The sequence below is a fragment of the Castor canadensis genome, chromosome 2 (genome assembly GCF_047511655.1).
Source record: "Castor canadensis chromosome 2, mCasCan1.hap1v2, whole genome shotgun sequence".
Taxonomy (NCBI): Eukaryota; Metazoa; Chordata; class Mammalia; order Rodentia; family Castoridae; genus Castor; species Castor canadensis.
Window position 1 is genome coordinate 159762160 of NC_133387.1, and position 18970 is coordinate 159781129.

Genomic DNA, 18970 nt, shown 5'->3' on the forward strand with positions numbered 1-18970 from the left:
TTTGTGTGGCTCTACCCAGTCCTATCACCTACATAGATTTTTGTGTCCACCATCATTGTCAAGATACAGAACTATTTGATCATAGATTTTACATTGCTAGCTGAAATTTGAGAGCACCACAGAAAGTCCCTGCCAAGGTATTATGTGGTCACTCTGTAACTTGGTCGAGTTACAGAGTGGGTCAAAATGATGCTATTTTCTCTTAAGAAAAGAAACCTTAGTGACTAATATTATTTCTAAAGAAACGGGCCACAAACTGGGCACCGTGGTGCACACCTGTAATCCCAGATACTTGGGAGACTGAGATCAGGAGGATCACGGTTCCAGACCAGCCTGGGCAAATAGTTCATGGGACCCCATCTCCAAAATGACCACAGCAAAATGGACTGAAGGTGTGGCTCAAGTGATAGAGCCCCTGCTTTGCCAAGTACAAAGCCCTGAGTTCAGTCCCATCAAAAAAAAAAAAAAAAAAAAAGGGATCACAAACTGTATAAGAATATTTTGGAGATATTTTCATATATTTTTTTTAAAAACTGGACCTTTCATGGGGGAGGGGGGCGGGGGGAGAAATGACCCAAATAATGTATGCACATGTGAATAAAAAAAAATGCTATGGTTTGTTGACAGCCTCAGATAATAAGTAGAATACTTGAAATATCTCTGAAGTAGGACATAAGGTTAAAAATCAGAAGACTAAATAAAATGCAATAAAATCATCACCAAAAAAAAAAACCTGGCCCTTTCAGAGGTGAACCTGGCAGAAATGTTTTCACACTGATGTTTGATTCTGATTTTAGGGAATTCTGAACGTCAATAAACACAGAGCACAAGTAGAAGCTTTTGTTCGACTTCAAGGAGCCAGCAGCAAAGACTCAGGTTCAGTATAAACCACACCTAAACTCCTACGCGGCTTTTTGGTCTGCTGGTTGCACAATGACGAAAGTAAAGGTGACACTGTTGTCACACATGCCGCGTCATGTGTCCCTATGTGTGCAGGCTTTGTGGGGTTTTAGTTTCTTTTCTTCCTTCCTTTTCGCCTACAATTTGCTTTTATTTCATTTTACTGTTTAAAAAATTTTTAAATTGTATAGCAGAATAATTGCACATATTTATGGGGTACAGTGTGGTATTTCAGTGCATGTGTAATGGTCAGGTCAGGGTAATTGTCCTTCTCTTCAGACATTTGTCTGAACCATGGTTACTCCCCTGTGCCTTACACCTTTAAAAGCTATTCCTCCTACCACCTAGCCCTGCTTTTTGTCGTATTGCAGTGAGCTTGACTAAGACACAGAGGAGCAAAGTAATGTACCCAAGGTCACACATCTGGTGCGTAATGGGACTGAGCTTGCAGCGGGCGCTTTGGCTGTGATACCGACATTCCTCTGCACTGCCCCAGACTGCGATGTTGCTTTCTCGAATCACTTTGAAAAAATAATCAAAATGAAGATGTGTAAATAATTGTATCATAATACAGTTCTTAGCTGCGCCAGTGGCTCGCGCCTATAATCCTAGTTACTCAGGAGGCAGAGATCAGGAGGATTGAGGTTTGAAGCCAGATCTGGCAAATAGTTTGGGAGACCCTGTCTCGAAAAAACCCATCACAGAAAAGGGCTGGTGGAGTGGCCAAGTGGTAAGAGCACCTGCCTAGCAAGTGTAAGGCCCTGAGTTCAAACACTAGTATCAACAAAATAAAAAATAATAGAGTTCTTAGTTCTGTAATGACTCTGATAGTCCATGGAGTGTGGCTGGGGTGAAGGAGACTGAAAACTGAGAAGCAGCTGTTCCCTGGGGCCTTCTGCTCCAGCCCCCTGCAGGTTTGCAGTGTATGTGTGTACTTCACCAACCTGCTGCTCCCCCTTTGCTGTGAAGGACCCTGAAAGTACTTGATTGAAGTTATGCAAGGGAACTAATACCTACCTCAACAAGTGGTGGGATGGTAATATTACAACAACAAAAAAAGTACAAATAGGTAAAGTGCTTCATGCCTGTAATCCCAGCACCCAGAGGACCTCGAGTTCAAGGCCAGCCTGGGATACATAGAGGCTCTGTCTGAAACAAAAAGGCAAAGTAGTGATGCAGGATGGCCTGTGTAAAAGCACAGTGCAGAGTGTGACAGAGTGGCAGCCTGCTCACCCTGACATGCCTGGGAGAGGAAGGTTTTATGTGCAGGTGAGCTGATCGGTCTCCATATGTAATGCTTGCCGCCATGGTGCAGTGCTGGTGGCTTCATGGTCTTCTCTCTGCTGCCAAACAGGGTTAGTCAGCGACATCCTTGTACATGGTATGAAGGCCCGGAACCGCGCGATTCATGGAGATGTGGTGGCCGTGGAACTGCTGCCCACAAGTGAGTGGAAAGGAAGGACGGCTGCCCTGTGTGAGAACGACAGTGATGACAAGGCCTTGGGCGAGGCCCCGAGCGAGCCCATGCCCACAGGTGAGCCTGCCCCTCGGCAGCCATTTCCTTGTAGGATTACTGTTTTCTTCCACTTACAATTCAGAAATACTGCACTGATTCTTTTTTATATTTAATAAAAATTGTATAGATTCACATGGATAATGTGATGTTTTGATATGTGTAAATTGTGGAGTGGGTAAAGCAAGCTGATAATATGCATTACCTCACATACCATTTTTTGTGGAAAGAAGACTTTAAATGTACTCTTTGGACTGGGTGTGGTGGTTCATGCCTGTATTCCCAGCATTTGAGCCTGGAGCACAGGGATTGAGAGTTCTGGGCTAGACTGGGCTATATAGTGAAACTCTGTCTCAAAAAAAAAAAAAAAAAAAAAAAATATATATATATATATATATAGCGATTTTTCAATAATACATTATTTATACCCGTCATGCTGTGCAATGTTATTAATATAAGATACAGTCTCGTCCTCTGCATTATCAGCTTCCCCTCTCTGCAGATTTATTTTATTTAAAAAAGTTGTTGTATAAAAGCAATTATGAATCATAGAGAGAAAAATTTTTTAAAAATTAAAAATGGGATGAGAATTGAGCCCCAGGCCTCAAGCATGCTAAGCGTGATGCACCACTGAGCTGCACCCCAGCCTCTCCCCAGGCTTTTTAAAAAAATTTTATCTTTTTGGCGGTACTGGGGTTTGAGCATGGGGCCTTGTGCTTTCTAGTCAGGTGCTTGACCACTCGAGTCAGACCCTAGCCCTTTTTGTTTTGGTTGTTTTGGGGATAGAATCTTGTGTTTATGCCCAGGCAGGCCTTCACCACAATCCTCCTCCTTACGGTTCCCTCCCCGTTGGGATGACAGGTGTGTGCCACCACACCTAGCTTTTTACTGACTGAGATGGGGTCTTCCTAACTTTTTGCCCAGGTTGGCCTTGAATTTCAGTCTTCCCAATCTCTGCCTCCCAAGTAGCTGGGATTATAGGGATGAGCCACCATTCCTGGCTATCCCCAGGTTTATTTTAATCTCATCAGCACCCAAGTGTGCTATAACATCGCCCAATTTATTTATGTTTTGCAGTGAGTAAGGTGACATTTTAAATTTTTTTACAAAAGCAAAAGAGTTATTCACAAGGCAGACAAACATGAAGGGAGAGGCCCACGTCTCAAATCTGTCTCTGGGATAACATTTTTTATACTCGCCAAACTGGCAAAAGTTGAATAAAGTAGGAATAGCTGGAATTGTGGAATGTGGTTGGTAGCATCACTTAGTATTGATGGAAGCATACAGTGGTGCAATTAAACTTGAAAACGACGATGTCACGTAATCTAGTCAGTTTAATGATGCTTCGTCATTAGGTCTACAGATTCTTGAGAAACACTTATGCTTGTCCAAAAGGAGACACGGATACGTATGTCTCCAATTCACAGAAATGTACGGCTCAAATCAGCAACCACATAAATGACCACAGAAGTCTGGGTAAAGAGTTGCAGTATAGTCACATACTGAAATATATCAAAGTATATATAAATAGATGAGGAATAGTTTTTTCTTTTAACTAATAGGCTTTAGGCTTTGTTTATTTATTTATTTTTCAAGCCAGAGACTCACTGTGTCGCTGAGTTGGGTCATAACTCCTAAGCTCAAGTGATCCTCCTATCTCAGCCTCCTGAGTAGCTGGGGTGATAGGTATGTGCCACTGTGCCTGGCTCTAAGATTATGTTTTTCTTTTTCCTTCTTTTACCCCCTTGTCCTGCCTATCTACTTTAAAACAAAACAAAAACCCTCTCTGGGTCCCACATTCCTTCCAGTCCCTGCCATTCTTCTGTGCTTCAGTTTGTGATGTAACACAGTGGGACCTGTACTCTGCACTCTTTCTCCTTGCTCCCTCTGATTTCTCTTGCATACCATTTAGAACCCACATACATGCCTGTCCAGGTTCCCTGACCTCACTGCCAAAGCATCAGTCACCTCCCAGTCCTTGTCCACAGCACGTCAGCAGCATTCAGCGGGTGGCTAGGGGTTGCTGCCTCCTCCTCAGTGCCTCTGCACCCTCTTGGGCATGCAGGCGCTCTGCCCCAGGACCCTGTTCCCCTCTCCCTCCCTGGATCTCATTCTTGACTCCAGCCCAGACCTCCTGACCTCCAGTTTGTTTTCTTGGTCATCTCTTTGGCATCTTCCCTGGATGTCTAGTGGCACCTCAGACTTAACATGCTCAACAGCAGACTCCTGGTTTCCACCCCAGGCCTGCCCTTCCCCACCTGTCCCCCATCTCAGCAGTTGGCAAATTTACTCTTAGACTTGGCTAACCCAGAATGCCTTGGGATTACTCTTGGCTTTTTTTCACATACAGCAAACCCTGACAGCTCTAACTTTGACATCTGGTCCAAGTTCAGCCTCTTCCCACTTCCACCACACCTCTCTGGGCTCAGTCAAGGGTACATGGCGGGTTGTCACACCAGCCTCCTCACTGCCTCCCTGCCTGCCCCTTGTTCTCCCGTCGGTCCTCCAAAAAGTGAGTTGGGGCCTGCCATGTCTCTACTCAAAACTCTCTGATGCTGCATCATTTCTCTCAGAATAAAATCCATAGTCTTTACTGTGGCCTGCAGCTTGGGCCACCTTCTATCCTTGTCATCCAACTTGTTCAGCGACCAACTTGTTCTTCCACCACTGGATCAAGCTTTCTCCAGACATCCTCACATTCATTCAAATCTCTGCTCACATGTCACTATTTAAAAGAGCTTCTCCTCTAGCCCTCTATCTCTCTTGGCCACGTTACTCTACTTTGCACCTTTCTTAAGAATTATCACTGCTTCCTATATTTTTACTTACTATTGTCTGTTTCCCACCTAAACTGACTGCATGTAAAATCCGAGAACTTGAGGACTTGGGTTTCATACTGCCATATTCCCTTTCCTAGAAGAGAGCCTCAAACCTGGAAGAGGCTCAGTAAATACTTGAAAGAGAAAAGCATGCTGGGCATGATGGTATACTCCTGTAATTACAGCTACACAGGAAATGGAGATTGGGAAGATCACAGGGAAAAGCCAGCCTGGTCAAAAAGTTAGTAAGACCCCCATCTCAATCAGTAAGCCAGGCGTGGTGGTGTGTGTCTGTGATCCCAGCCTCACAGGAGATGGTAGATAAGAGGATCCTGGTCAGAGTCTGGCCTGGGGAATAAACTAAGACCCTACCTGAAAAATAACTAAAGCAAAGAAGGAATGGGGGTGTGGCACAAGTGGTAGATATCTGCTCAGCACGAGGCCCTGAGTTCAAATTCTAGTACTGCCACCCAAAGGAAAAAGATAGTACTTTTAACTATTATGTTTGTCTTTCTTGGCTTCAGTCAGTGCTGACTAAAAGTGTCATGTGTCAGGCTACACAGTGTGTTCTTTTATGTACGCAACGGTCACACGAGCATGTCTGGTGAAAGAATGCAAGCTGGCAGTGAAAATGCATGGCAGAGGGCATGGTTTGAAGTCTTGACATTGGTATGGTACTGGCAGAGGAGAAAGTAGGATAAAAGGGTGTGACGTGCTGACAGTGTAGCACAGGAAGGTAGTCACCTTAAAAAAACTGTATCTTTAAAATCCAAGAAGGTCAGTCTTGAGAGACCTCTTGACTCGAGGAAATGGTGTCTGTCTGGTGTTTGTTTGCTTCCTTCCTCTGAGATGTCCCAGTCCAGGCTGTGAGCTCTAACCACGTCATGCTTCACTCTGTCTTCTCAAAGGTCGTGTGGTGGGCATCCTTCAGAAGAACTGGCGAGATTACGTGGTGACATTTCCATCCAAAGAAGAGGTCCAATCTCAGGGCAAAAATGCTCAGAAGATCCTGGTTACCCCTTGGGATTACAGAATTCCCAAAATCCGGATTAGCACGCAGCAAGCAGAGACCCTGCAGGTAACTGGCATCGCACCTCTGCCCTCCTCTGGCTTTGCTGGCCCTCGAGCAGTACCAGGAAGCACCGTTCAATCCTTTGCATAAGAGGAAATAAATTATTGATGGTACCTGGCACTCCGAGATACTGGATATTTTTTAATTCTAAATATATAAGGGCCATTTATTGAGTAGTCCATGGTTAATAAATGCAGGCCAGAGAGAAATTGTCCTAGAAAGAGCTGTGTAGGACAACCTGAGCAGGCATGCATTATGCAGCTGTCCAACCCAGAAACTCTCAATAGATGGCTTTGCCAACCCTGACAAGCTTTCCTCCAGCAAGGGACACAGAAATATGGTCCCTCTGCCCTGTAAGGATGATGTAGTGACACTTCACAGACCCGATGATCCATAAAGGAATATAGCGCTGGAGAGAAGATGCGAACAAGAAAGTTAGACGTCAACCTTTACTTGTAGCCAGCTGAATTTGCCTGATGTTTTTAGTGTGTAAGTGAGACACGAGAGCAGAATGTCCTGGCCTTTGACCTGGACATTGTACCCTTGCATCTTGAAGCTTCTAGCAGATGCTCTGAGACCAGTCATGGCTGTTACCCTCTTCATTTCCATGGGCTGCTGGAACTCTCGGGCAGTGGGTGTCCAGTTTACACACTGGTGCCTTCTTTCTCACCAAGGAGCATCTCAAGTCTTCAAAGAAATTAGGAAGTAACTCCCACATGCTCAAAATCGAGACAGTTGTTTTAAACCTTCAGGAGACCATGCATAATTGGGTTTTCTCCTTGTGTGCAAGTGTTAAGTAAAATGTGTTACAGTTGGCTTCAACAGACTAAAATTTCCAGCCCACTTATTTGATGTAGAGAGGTAATACATTGGGCCAAGCATTTGCATACCATCTGGCCATTCAGTAAAACAGGAAGAACAAAAACAGAAAGTAAATAAAGCTCCCCACACGACCATTTGCAAATTGGCCCCTCTTTTTGGAACTCAGTGCTGTTTGTCTCCTTTGTTTGATGCTTCTGGAGACTCTTACCTCCTGGCTTTGACTCATGTTTTATTTTTCTTTTGTGCAGGACTCCAGGGTGGTTGTGCGCATTGATTCCTGGGAGTCAACATCCGTGTATCCAAATGGACATTTTGTGCGTGTTTTAGGAAGAATCGGTGATCTGGAAGGGGAAATTGCAACCATCCTGGTGGAGAACAGCATTTCAGTTGTCCCCTTCTCAGAAGCTCAGGTCAGATTTCCCAGAGACCTTGGTCATCTGGCAAACATTTTCTTTTTGCTTTTTTGTCTCATTATGAGGTTAGAAAAATCTTTATGTTGTGTAACAGCCCACTGTCTAAGGCTATAGAATAATGAAAAAAATCTCACTCCTCTTTATTCACCTGTATTTGGAACAGACTGAAGTTAACTTCAAGTGTAGGATTAGTTCCCTGTAACTTCACAGCTCTCAAATTTTTACATTTTCCAACTGTGCTTAAAAATGGGGTGTCAAATGTCTTCTAGTCAGTTTGTGTCCATCCCCAGCACTGCAAGGATTCTGAGTTACAGACCCAGAAGAGTTCCACCCCCACAGGGATCGGGTCCACAGAGGCTGGTAACAGCTGTGGGGAGCACATTCCTGGGATTCAAACACCCCCAAACCCAGGGCCAAAAAATCATGCTCATTGTGATCCATTCTTTAACCTTTACAGAAAACAAAAATCTGATGAACATAAAACACCAGCTATTTCCATCACTTTATGGTCTTTTAAAATCTTCATAAATCTTGTTTATTATTCTTGCTTAGCCATATCCATTGTGTGCACTTATTTTCTGTCCTGTTTCTTTCACTTAAAATTATTTCTAGATACTGACACAGCCTACTTATTTTTAGTAGTTACAGCAATTTACTGAAATTAATGTGCCCTAGTTTGCTTAAACATTCCTCAGTTGTTGGACATTTGGATTGTTTAATTTTTCAGTATTGTAAAAAATGTTGCTTTAAACATTTTATCAACACTGCCTCTTGATTGTTCTTTTTGATCATCCCCTTTGGAATGTAATCCTTAAAGTGAAATTACCAAGTTCAAGGGCATAAAAAATTTAAATAGGTTTTGTTATGTATTGGCAGATTTTTTTCTAGAAAAAAATTACATCAGTCTGCGTTACCTTCAAGAGTGTGTATGGTACTCTTATTTTCATTATAGCTTTTGACAGAGCAGAAGCTATAATAGGAAAATATTTTAGAATATTTTACATTTTTAAATTTAGAATATTCTACATTATTAAACTTTTATCTTTAACATTAGTTTCTGGAAATTATTGGTTGCCTTGTTTGGCAGCTCTTAGTGAAAATGTTAGAATAAATTATGAATTAGACTTCACAGGATTAGAACTCTCTCTCTGCTTTTAACCTACTTCACTGTTAATCGATGACTTAAACTGGTAGCAATGGAGAGAAAATGCCCTAGATCAGTCCTGTGTAAATTATCTCTAAGGAATAAGCTTCTGTTATTGGGGACATGTTGACTTTTTTCCAGGACTTAAATTAAAAGCTCAACTACATCTTTGCAAATGGGGTATACTTCGTTCTCCCATAAGCCTCCCATTCATTCTTGCTCCTGCCCCATAAGTGATAAGGTTGGCAGAAGTTGTAAGACACTGTCACATTGCAAAAGTTCTCAAGAGTGTCTTTCCTACTGGGCACCGGTGGCTCATGCCTGTAATCCTAGTTACTCAGAAGGATCAGGATGATCAAGGTTCAAAACCAGCCCAGGGGGCTGATGGAATAAGTGGTAGAGTGCCTGCCTCACAAATGTGAGGCCATGAGTTCAAACCCCAGTACAACCAAAAAAAAAAAAATTCTTCAAAATAGTTTCTGCCGGGTATTGAGGGGGTGGTGGGGAGAGGAAGAGGGCAGAGTGGGTGGTAAGGGAGGGGGTGGGGGCAGGGGGTAGAAATGACCCAAGCCTTGTATGCACAAACAAAAAAAAAACCAGCCCAGGAAAATAGTTTGTGAGACCCTATCTCAAAAATATCCATCATTAAAAAAAGGGCTCAAGTGGTAGAGCACCTGCCTAGCAATCATGAGGCTCTGAATTCAAACTCCAGTACCACCCCAAAAAAAAGTGTCTTTCCTGTTGAAATCTGACTTCGAAGAATCTAGGCCAGTGCATGACATATCTGAAGCACCTAATAAATTGTTATTGATCAAAAGAAGCAAAATTGGGGCTGGTGGAGTGGCTCAGTGGTAGAGCACCTTGCAAGCACAAGGGCCTAAGTTCAAGCCCCAGCACCACAAAAAAAAAAACTGGGCTGAAGGCCTGATTCAAGTGGTAGAGCTCCTGCCTAGCAAGTGGGCAGTCCTGACTTCAAACCCCAGTCCCACCAAAAAAAAAAAAAAGGAACAAATTAGGTTGATGCAGAATGTGACTAGGAAATTGGGACTGGGCGAATTTCAACATGTCACAATGAGAATGTTGAGTACATTTTTACAGAAACTTGTAATGCATGATTTGCTAAATATTTGACCTTTCGTGTAGATGTGTGAGATGCCAGTGAACACACCAGAAAACCCCTGGAAGGTGAGTCCCGAAGAGGAGCAGAAACGTAAGGACTTGAGGAAAACTCACCTTGTGTTCAGCATTGACCCCAAAGGTTGTGAAGATGTGGATGACACCCTTTCTGTCAGAACTTTGGAGAACGGCAACCTGGAGCTTGGGGTCCACATTGCAGATGTGACACACTTTGTACTGCCCAATTCCTACACCGATGTCGAAGCTAGAACAAGGTACTGCTGTTTGACATCAGCACAATGACCGTGCATGTGTGACTGTGTGTTTTGTTCCTCTGTTAGTTTCAGGTGTTCAAAGATTTCATGTTTGTGCAATTCTGAAGATCCCTTCCAGGAAAAAAACTTTAAAAAAGCTGCAGTACAGCCCCTCTTCTCCTTTCGAGGATCTTTCTTTTTTGGTGGCACTGGGGTTTGAACTCAGGGCCTCACACTTGCTAAGCAGGTGCTCTTATTCCTTGAGCTACTCTGCCAGCCCTCTTCTCCTTTTGAAATAATGATTGGTTCATAGTTCCTTTTTTAACTTTTCAATACATTGTTTCCTTCTAAATTGAAATGGGTTAAATTTTCGTGTTATAATATTCTACTTTGTATATGTTCTAGATCGTTACACTCCAAGTTTTCTTATACAACCAAGATTTGTGTCACTTTATTTCTTCCATCATTGGAGGAATGTTCAGCCCTAAGCAGAGTCACTTAGCAAAGCAGGCACCTGGGAAGCAGTCCAAGTGCGTCTGCTGCTCTTTATGAAGATCGGCAGCCTTCGGAATTCAAACTAAGGCCTTGGCCGAGCCAAGCGTCAGCAGTTCTGCTCTGGCTCAATGTCAGTTACTGCAAACCTGTCATTCACAGGGCCACCACTTACTACTTAGCAGATCGGCGCTATGACATGCTGCCCTCTATCCTCAGTGCTGATTTGTGTTCCCTCCTGGGAGGCGTTGATCGGTAAGTTTATTATTTTTATCTTCCGAGCTTGTCTTGGCCCTTCTGAGGTACCTGGTGTTCCCTACTCTGGCCTCTCTCTCTCTGCTTTCTAATGTGCTTAACCGCCCCTCTCCTCACCCCTGCGTTCCCTTCCCTTCCTTTCTTCTTTCCTCTCTGCTCTTCTCCCTCTGTTAGCTTTTGAAGGTCAGCTAAAGTCTGGGAACAAGTGCTCAAAGCTTTGTGTAAATGCATTCCCTGGCTGAAGCTGTTTTGCGTGATTATGAATTTAAGAGAGTTTATTTGAAGTTTGTGCTTATCTTTGGATAGGTACTAAAATCATATAGTCTAAAATTCATAGATTCCAAAAGATTTATTGACAGGCTTCTTCCTATCACTTTCTCTCAGTTACCAACTCCTTGTGTGTCTTTCTGGATTTAATACACAGGTGATTTTTCTCTTTTACACAAATGGTAGTAGAGCTGGTAAAGTGGCTGAAGCAGTAGAGTGTCTGCCTAAGCAAGCATGAGGCCCTGAGTTCAAACCCCAGTGCCACCAGAAAAAAAAGCCAGCTTCCATGAATGGTAGCATTGTCTGTACACCCACAGTTATTCACACACATGCACACAGTTCAGCACCTTCCCTTATTTATTTATCTTTTTGCGGGGGGAGGGGTAAGACTATAGTTTGAACTCAGGGCTTCATGCTTGCAAAGCAGGCCCCCACAGCCACCTTCCCTTTTTAAAAGTAAAAACGGTACCTTGGAGATCATCCTGTACTAGTAACAGTTGCTTATCTATGAAAAACAGATAAGCAATATTTTGCTATCACAAAGCTGTACTGAATTCCTTGGAACATAACTCACTTCATATTTTAAAAATCTAAAGGAGAAATTCCCAGAAGTGGAATTCGTGTCAAGGGTACATGCATGTACGTTTAGATCAATATAATCAAAATGCCGTCCTCACAGGCTACACCAATTAGATCTCCACCATGAATGCATGTAAATGCTTGCTTCCCCACAGCCTCATCTCCACAGTATGCTATATCATTTTATCTTTGCCAGTTCAATAGATAAAAACGGTATCGTAGTTTTAGTTTGCATTTTTCCTCCTATAAGTAACGTTAAATTTTGTTTTTAAGTTATGTTTAGGGATACTTAGACAACCTTTTATGTGAACTACTTCATATTCCTTGCCCATTCCTCATTTGGGTTTGTGATTTATTACTCATTTATAAGAACTAGTTACGTATCAGGAAAACCGGCATTTATAATACGAGTTGCAGGTATGTTTTTGGGTTTTCTTTTTTCGGTGGTATTGGCGCTTGCCAAGCAGGCACTCCAGCCACATCCCCAGTCCTTTTTGCTTTAAGGAGTTTTTGAATAGGGTCTACATTTATGCCCAGGCTGACCTGGACCACGATCTTCTTATGTATGGTATGATAGGCACACGCCACTGCACCCAGCTTTTATTGTTGCCTAAAACATTTAACAAACATATATTTAAGATGGGTGCCATGGCTCACCACTGTAATCCCCACTCCTCGAGAGATGGAGATGGGGAGGATTGAGGTACAAGGCCAGCCTGGGCAGAGTTAAGCTGGCATGGTGGTGCTCACTCTGTGATCCCAGCTACACTGGGATAGGTGGGAGGATACATAGGTGGGAGGATCTGTCTGAGGCTGCCCTGGCAAAAACAAGAGACCCCAGCTGGAAAATAACTGAAGCAAAAATGGGCTGGTGCATGGCTCAAGCTGTAGGGCAACTACCTAGCAAGCACAAGTCCCTGAGTTCAAACCCCACACCCACCGAAGTAAATGAATAAATGTTTTGGTGGCAGAATGATTCTTTGCTAAATAAACTTAAACTGTCATCTTGTAGGATTTTAAAGGCTTTTTTTTCTCATTTCTTGGGCAGCTAAACACTTGACTGTCAGCACGTGCTATTCTAACAAAGACAGAGACCTGTGAGGTAGGGTTTGTAGTGTTATGGTTGAGCTCATTTCAGATTTGTTCAAAGCTCAGCAGAATCTACCCTAACTTTTAGTTTAAAATGTTTTTTGATTTTATGGTGGGGTGGGTGGATTGAGAAATTAAGACCAAAAACCTGTATCAGTGTCATTTCTTTTCAAGTTACATTTAAAGTCAAGTTCTACTTGCTTCCAAAATAGAACTTAATAGTGATGTTGCCAATGTTACTGGTTTTGTAGGTATGCTGTAAGTGTCATATGGGAACTGGATAAAACCTCTTATGAAATTAAGAAAGTATGGTATGGTAGAACCATTATTCGGTCAGCTTACAAACTGTTCTATGAAGCAGCCCAGGAGCTACTGGACGGAAACTTCAGCATTGTTGATGATATTCCAGAATTCAAAGACTTAGATGAGCGGAGCCGACAAGCCAAGCTGGAGGAGTTAGTGTGGGCAATTGCAAAGCTGGCTGACATAGCTCGTCATGTCCGAGCAAAGAGAGACCGCTGTGGTGCCCTGGAACTGGAAGGCGTGGAGGTTCGAGTGCAGCTTGATGAAAGAAAGAACATTCATGACCTCATCCCCAAGCAACCCCTGGAGGTCCATGAGACGGTGGCTGAATGCATGATCCTGGCCAATCACTGGGTGGCCAAGAAGATCTGGGAGAGCTTCCCTCATCAGGCCTTGTTGCGCCAACACCCTCCTCCACACCAGGAGTTCTTTTCTGAGCTTCGGGAATGTGCGAAAGCAAAAGGCTTCTTCATAGATACTCGGTAATCCTCTTTTGAGGGGGCAGAGGAATGGCAGGGAGTGCCGTGCATTTATTTCCTTCATGACATGATCATTCTTAAAACGTGACAGGAAGACCTTTGAACAAAAGAAAACTTTTTGACTCTCTTCATTTACCATCATGTATGGAGACTTCAAAGTAAAGCAAGTTTATTTAGGCTTAATTTTGGCCACTAAGGAATCTGTTACCTTTGATTTAATTTTATCTATCCCCATAGGCAAATACCAAGCAGTACTCCTATCCATTTCAGTACTTTGAAAACGCAGCCTGTCCCTCTCTACACCAGTGGTGAATTTATACCATCCCTCCATAGAATGAGCCGTTTGTTCCCCTCTCCAGGATACTTTACTCATTAAAAAGCAATCAGCCAGGCTGGGCGCCGGTGGCTCACCCCTGTAACTCTAGCCACTCAGGAGGCAGAGATCAGGAGGATCAAGGTTCAAAACCAGCCCGGGGCAAACAGTTTGCAAGACCACAAAAAAGGGCTGGTGGAGTGGCTTAAGATGTGGGCCCTAAGCTCAAAACCCCAGTACTGCCAAAAAAAAAAAAAAGGATCAGCCAGGCATGGTGGCGAACGTCAGTAATCCAGCACTTGGGAGAGTGAGGCAGAAGGATCACAAGTTCAAGGCCAGCCTGGGCTAGAGTGAGACAGTCTTGAAAAACCAAGGGGCAGAGGAGGGGCCCCTGGCTCAATAATTTTTTGTGTGTGTATGGGAGCAGTATTGGGGTTTGAACTCAGGGCCTCATGCTTGCTAGGCAGGCACTATACCATTTGAGCCACTCTGCCAGCCCTCGAACAGTTCTTGATATTAAAAAAAAACAAGAAAAAGGCTCATTTTTTCCACCTGTATAGGATGCTTAAGGTTAAGTGAGTCAAGAATTCAACTTACCCACCCACTAGAGCCCAGCATTAACTTAACCTAGTATTATTCAACACATTACCCTTTCCTATGTACGAAATTTATTTAAATTCTGACAGTTTCAGCCTTAAAAGCAAGCTAGGTTTCTATAACAGAGAAGAGTTGCTTCTGAAATGTCCAAAATAAATTTAACTGCTGGTAGATGAAGGAATTCAAACCAGTGAGTACAGGGCTCCTCTTAGAGTGCTGACTTGTAAATTACCTTTGGGGACTGCATAAAGGTTCTCCTTTGTCAGGTCCAACAAAACGCTGGCTGATTCTCTGGATAAGGCCAAGGACCCCAGCGATCCAGTGGTGAACAGGCTGCTGCGCTCCATGGCTACGCAGGCCATGTCAAACGCGCTCTACTTCTCCACCGGTTCGCATGCGGAGGAGGAGCTCGGTCATTACGGTGAGGTGCTCCTAACCTGGAGCATGTCATTTAAAAAGTATTTCTAGTTGTTATTTTGACGTTTTGGTTTCTTTTTGAAGGTCTCGCATTAGATAAATATACCCACTTTACTTCTCCAATAAGAAGATACTCAGATATTGTAGTGCACCGACTACTAATGGCAGCCATTTCAAAAGACAAGAAAGTGGAAATTAAAGAAAATTTGTTCAGCAACAAAGATCTTGAGGAATTATGCAGACATATCAACAACAGAAACCGAGTAAGAAGTAATTTTAAAATTCACTTATCCACTGTCTCTTAAGAGAATATCAGCTTTATTGCATAACAGAGTGAAGATCCATATAGTTCAGCAAATTAAGTCCAACTATTCTAACCACTGCCCTCAGTACTTTTACAATGCTGTGACATAACTTACGTGGATTTGGGACTTTTTCTGAAACCAGGTCTCACTCTATTGCCTAGGCCGATCTAAACTCAGGGGTTCAAGTGATCCTCCAGACTGGCCTCTGCTGGGGCAACAGGAGTGCACCACCACTCTGGGCTAAGAATTGGGAGACTTGTTAGTAGATTAGATGTTTTGTTTCCCCAAAGCTAGAAATGTAAAGGTTCAAATGACAGGTGTGGTGGTGCATACTTGTAATCCCAGCACCTTAGGAGGCTTTGGCAGGAGTGTCTTTTAGTTCAAGACCAGTCTGATCTACATAACAAGACTTTATCTTTACATTTTTAAGAAAGGGCTAGAGGTGCTCAGTGGTAGAGTGCTTGCTTAGCATGTGCAAGGCCCTGGCTTTAATCTCCAGCATTAAAAAAGGAAAAAAAAGTTCAAGCAACATATGGAGAAAGAGTACCACCAAGGCAGCCATTAAAATGCCAGGTGTGGTGGTGCACACCTGTGATTCCAGCTATTTAGGAACTATAGCTTAGGAGGATTGAGGTTCAAAGTCAGCCTGTGAAAAAGCAAGAGACCCTAGGGCTAAGGACATGACTCAAGTGAGAGAGCAACTGCTTAGCAAGCATAAGGCCCTGAGTTTAAACCCTAGGATTGTCAAAAGAAAAATTCTAGACAGTGATAACATTTCTATAGAAATGTACCATACCTAGCCAGATGTAAGTGGCTTATGCCTGTGATCCTAGCTACTTGAGAGGTTGAGATGAGGAGAATCATGGTTCCAGGCCAACCCTGTGCAAAAAGTTCGCAAGTCCCCATCTCAGTGGAAAAGAGCTGGGCATGGTGGTGCGAGCCAGCCATCCCAGCAGTGGCAGGAAGCATAAAATAGGAGTATTGCTATCTAGGCTGGCCTGGGCAAAAAGTGAGACCCTGCCTCAAAAAGCAAAGCAAGAAGGGCTGGGGTGTGGCTCAAGTGGCAGAGTACCTGACTAGCAAGCACAAAGCCCTTAGTTGAAACCCCCAGTACCACCAAAGAAAATAAAGTAAAAAAGATTGCATAGCACAGAGCTAGACCCCTGGGTGATGCAGATTAGAAACAACCTAGATGTTAAAGAAAACTGTCCATGTCCAATGTTCTAATTCTCTTTTGTACAGTATTGTTGCCACTAGCCATGGTAGCTATTTAAATTAATTAGAAATTCAGTTCCTCAGACATACTAGCCACATTTCACCTGCCACCATCTGTGGCACCATAGTGTCACTATTGGGTAACAGCATTTTCATCATTACAGAAAGTTCTGTCTGGGCAGAAGTGTTCTAAGCAATGCAGTTTACCACCACCATGCCAAAACTCTGATGCACATTACTGAGTGCACAGTAATTTTACTTTACACTCCCACCAAAGATTTTGGTAGGACAGATTTAGAAAGGCAGGACATGTATGATACTTTTAACTGGACATGTCCCAATATGCTGGCCTCTAATCTGACAAACTAGAGATGTTTCATTTTATAAAGAATTCACTTTCTAAGACATTTTTGAAGGGTTGATACTGGATGATTAAGCACCTACAAAAATTGATTTAATTATTTTTCACAGTTCTATGGTTTGAACTCAGGGTTTTGCACTTGTTAGGCAGGTGCTCTACCACTTGAGCCACACCTACTGCTGATTTAATTCCTAATACACAATTATGTTCGTTAATAGTTTTATGGAATCCAGGCTTTTAAAAGTGTTGTTTCTATGGGAATGTGAACTTCGGGTTTCTTCTGGGCCTGTCATTGACATCTGCTTAACACTTTGGCCTTGTTCCTACAGGCAGCGCAGCATTCTCAGAAGCAGTCTACTGAACTCTTCCAGTGCATGTACTTTAAAGACAAAGACCCTGAAACTGAGCAGCGCTGCATATCTGATGGAGTTATCTATTCAATTAGAACAAATGGGGTGCTTGTATTTATACCGAGGTATGTTATATCTAAGGCAATGGTTAATAAGAAATCACAGGACTGGGAGTGTAGCTCAGTGGTAGTCTGTGATGCCCTGACTTGATACCCAGCATCAAAAAAAAAAAAAAAATATATATATATATATATATATATACATATATATATATATATATATGTATATATATATATATATATAGTGTAATGTTTAGTTCCATATATAACTATGAAATGAAGGAAGCAATTGTGTGGATATGTACTATTAGGATCTTACTTTCTTATCTAGCAAAGTACTTTTTATTCCCATCTGCTTCAGTAAATCATAGGATGTAAATCATACGAAAAGTGATTTTTAAAAAAAATATAGAATTAAACTAGCACTGTAGATAAGCATATAAATTGTTTATGTTAAGAATATATTCTCTGGATTTTTATTCTGACAACAATTCAGGTTTGGGATTAAAGGTGCTGCTTATCTAAAAAATAAAGATGGTTTAGTGATCTCTTGTGGCCCAGATAGCCATTCTCAATGGAAACCAGGATCTCTTCAACGATTTCAAAACAGAATCACCTCTACCACAACAGGAGGGGAATCGACAACATTCCATTTGTTTGACCATGTGACAGTAAGTGTTTCTAAATTCAGTATTATTTCAACATAAGAACGAAGAATGTGATTTAGTAGTATGTATTTTCTCCTCTGTGATAGGTAAGAATATCTGTTCAGGCCCTGCGTTGCCATTCTGATACAATCAGGCTTGAAATAATAAGCAACAAACCATACATGACACCAAACACAGAACTTTCTCATCAGAGTTCCCTCTTGCTGAAGAGTGAGTTAGTGAAAGAAGTAACCAGATCTGTGGAAGAAGCTCAGCTTGCTCAAGAAGTAAAAGTAAAGGTCAATGAGGAAGAGTATCAAGAATATCGCCAAACAAAGGGAAGAAGTCTATACACACTTCTGGAAGAGATAAGAGACCTAGCTCTCCTGGATGTTTCAAACAATTATGGAATATGAAACACTTCATTAAGATAATTTTGTCTTACATGTTTTACCATCTTGCCAAATTCAATGTCTAATTCTGTGTCAGTCGGTGCTCTAGTTTTGAGACTGGGTGGATATTTCATGTGTACAATGATCTCATACATCACTGAAGTTGCCTTAAATGAAATTAACTAGGTCACTACTTATATATAGTGAATGCAGGCTCCGCAAGGCAGTTTATTAGTCTCTTTAATAAACCAGATCTTGTCTCAAATCAGTTATTTCAAAATACATGGGTTTTTTTTTTTTTCAATTAAAAATTGGGAGGGAAGAGGGGAGATTGATGGAGTGGCTCAAGTAGTAGAGTGTCTGCCTTGGAAGAGTGAGGCCCTGAGTTCAAATCCCAGTACCACCAAAAAAAAAATTGGGGGACTAGTAAGCATGAAGCTGAGTTCAAACCCCAGAACTGAAAAAAAAAAAAAAAAAAAAAAAAGGTGGTGTGCATTTGAGTCACTGCCCCCACCAACATCTGTCAGATAACTTTTAGTCACTTTCAGGTAAGAGTTCTGTCCACCATCTATTTTAAAACTCCTACTTCCTGTTTGACTCTTCCCAGTTGTCCAGCACTAGTTGGAGGTAGGGCACAGGGAGAGTAATTGGACCCCCTTCCCTCTCCCATTTTATAGTGCACTCACCATCAGACAGTGAGGCGCACTGGCCTTCCCCTTGCTGGAAACATGATCCTTTACCAGCAAACCCACGATTAGAAAATTAACTCTTAGCGGCGCCAGTGGCTCACACCTATA

At 42.5% G+C, this 18970-nt stretch overlaps 1 protein-coding gene across 6 annotated transcripts in view; it reads left to right on the top strand.

Moving 5' to 3' along the window:
- Nucleotides 1–18970, top strand: part of Dis3l (DIS3 like exosome 3'-5' exoribonuclease) — a 49192-nt gene that overhangs the window by 15736 nt on the left and 14486 nt on the right. For 5 of the 6 annotated variants that reach the window (XR_012445515.1, XR_012445516.1, XR_012445517.1 and 2 more), the window contains exons 6-16: nucleotides 798–876; nucleotides 2255–2434; nucleotides 6141–6310; nucleotides 7375–7536; nucleotides 9827–10074; nucleotides 10708–10800; nucleotides 12987–13520; nucleotides 14694–14848; nucleotides 14929–15107; nucleotides 17055–17200; nucleotides 17631–17805. Coding sequence is in view for 1 of the 6 variants with exons in the window: in XM_020180653.2 (XP_020036242.2) it covers nucleotides 798–876; nucleotides 2255–2434; nucleotides 6141–6310; nucleotides 7375–7536; nucleotides 9827–10074; nucleotides 10708–10800; nucleotides 12987–13520; nucleotides 14694–14848; nucleotides 14929–15107; nucleotides 17055–17200; nucleotides 17631–17805; nucleotides 17889–18197 (2430 nt within the window). In the remaining 5 variants the exon portion in view is untranslated. Of the gene's footprint in view, nucleotides 1–797; nucleotides 877–2254; nucleotides 2435–6140; nucleotides 6311–7374; nucleotides 7537–9826; nucleotides 10075–10707; nucleotides 10801–12986; nucleotides 13521–14693; nucleotides 14849–14928; nucleotides 15108–17054; nucleotides 17201–17630; nucleotides 17806–17888; nucleotides 18439–18970 lie in introns of those variants that run through there. The other variant, XM_020180653.2, reaches the window with a different exon arrangement.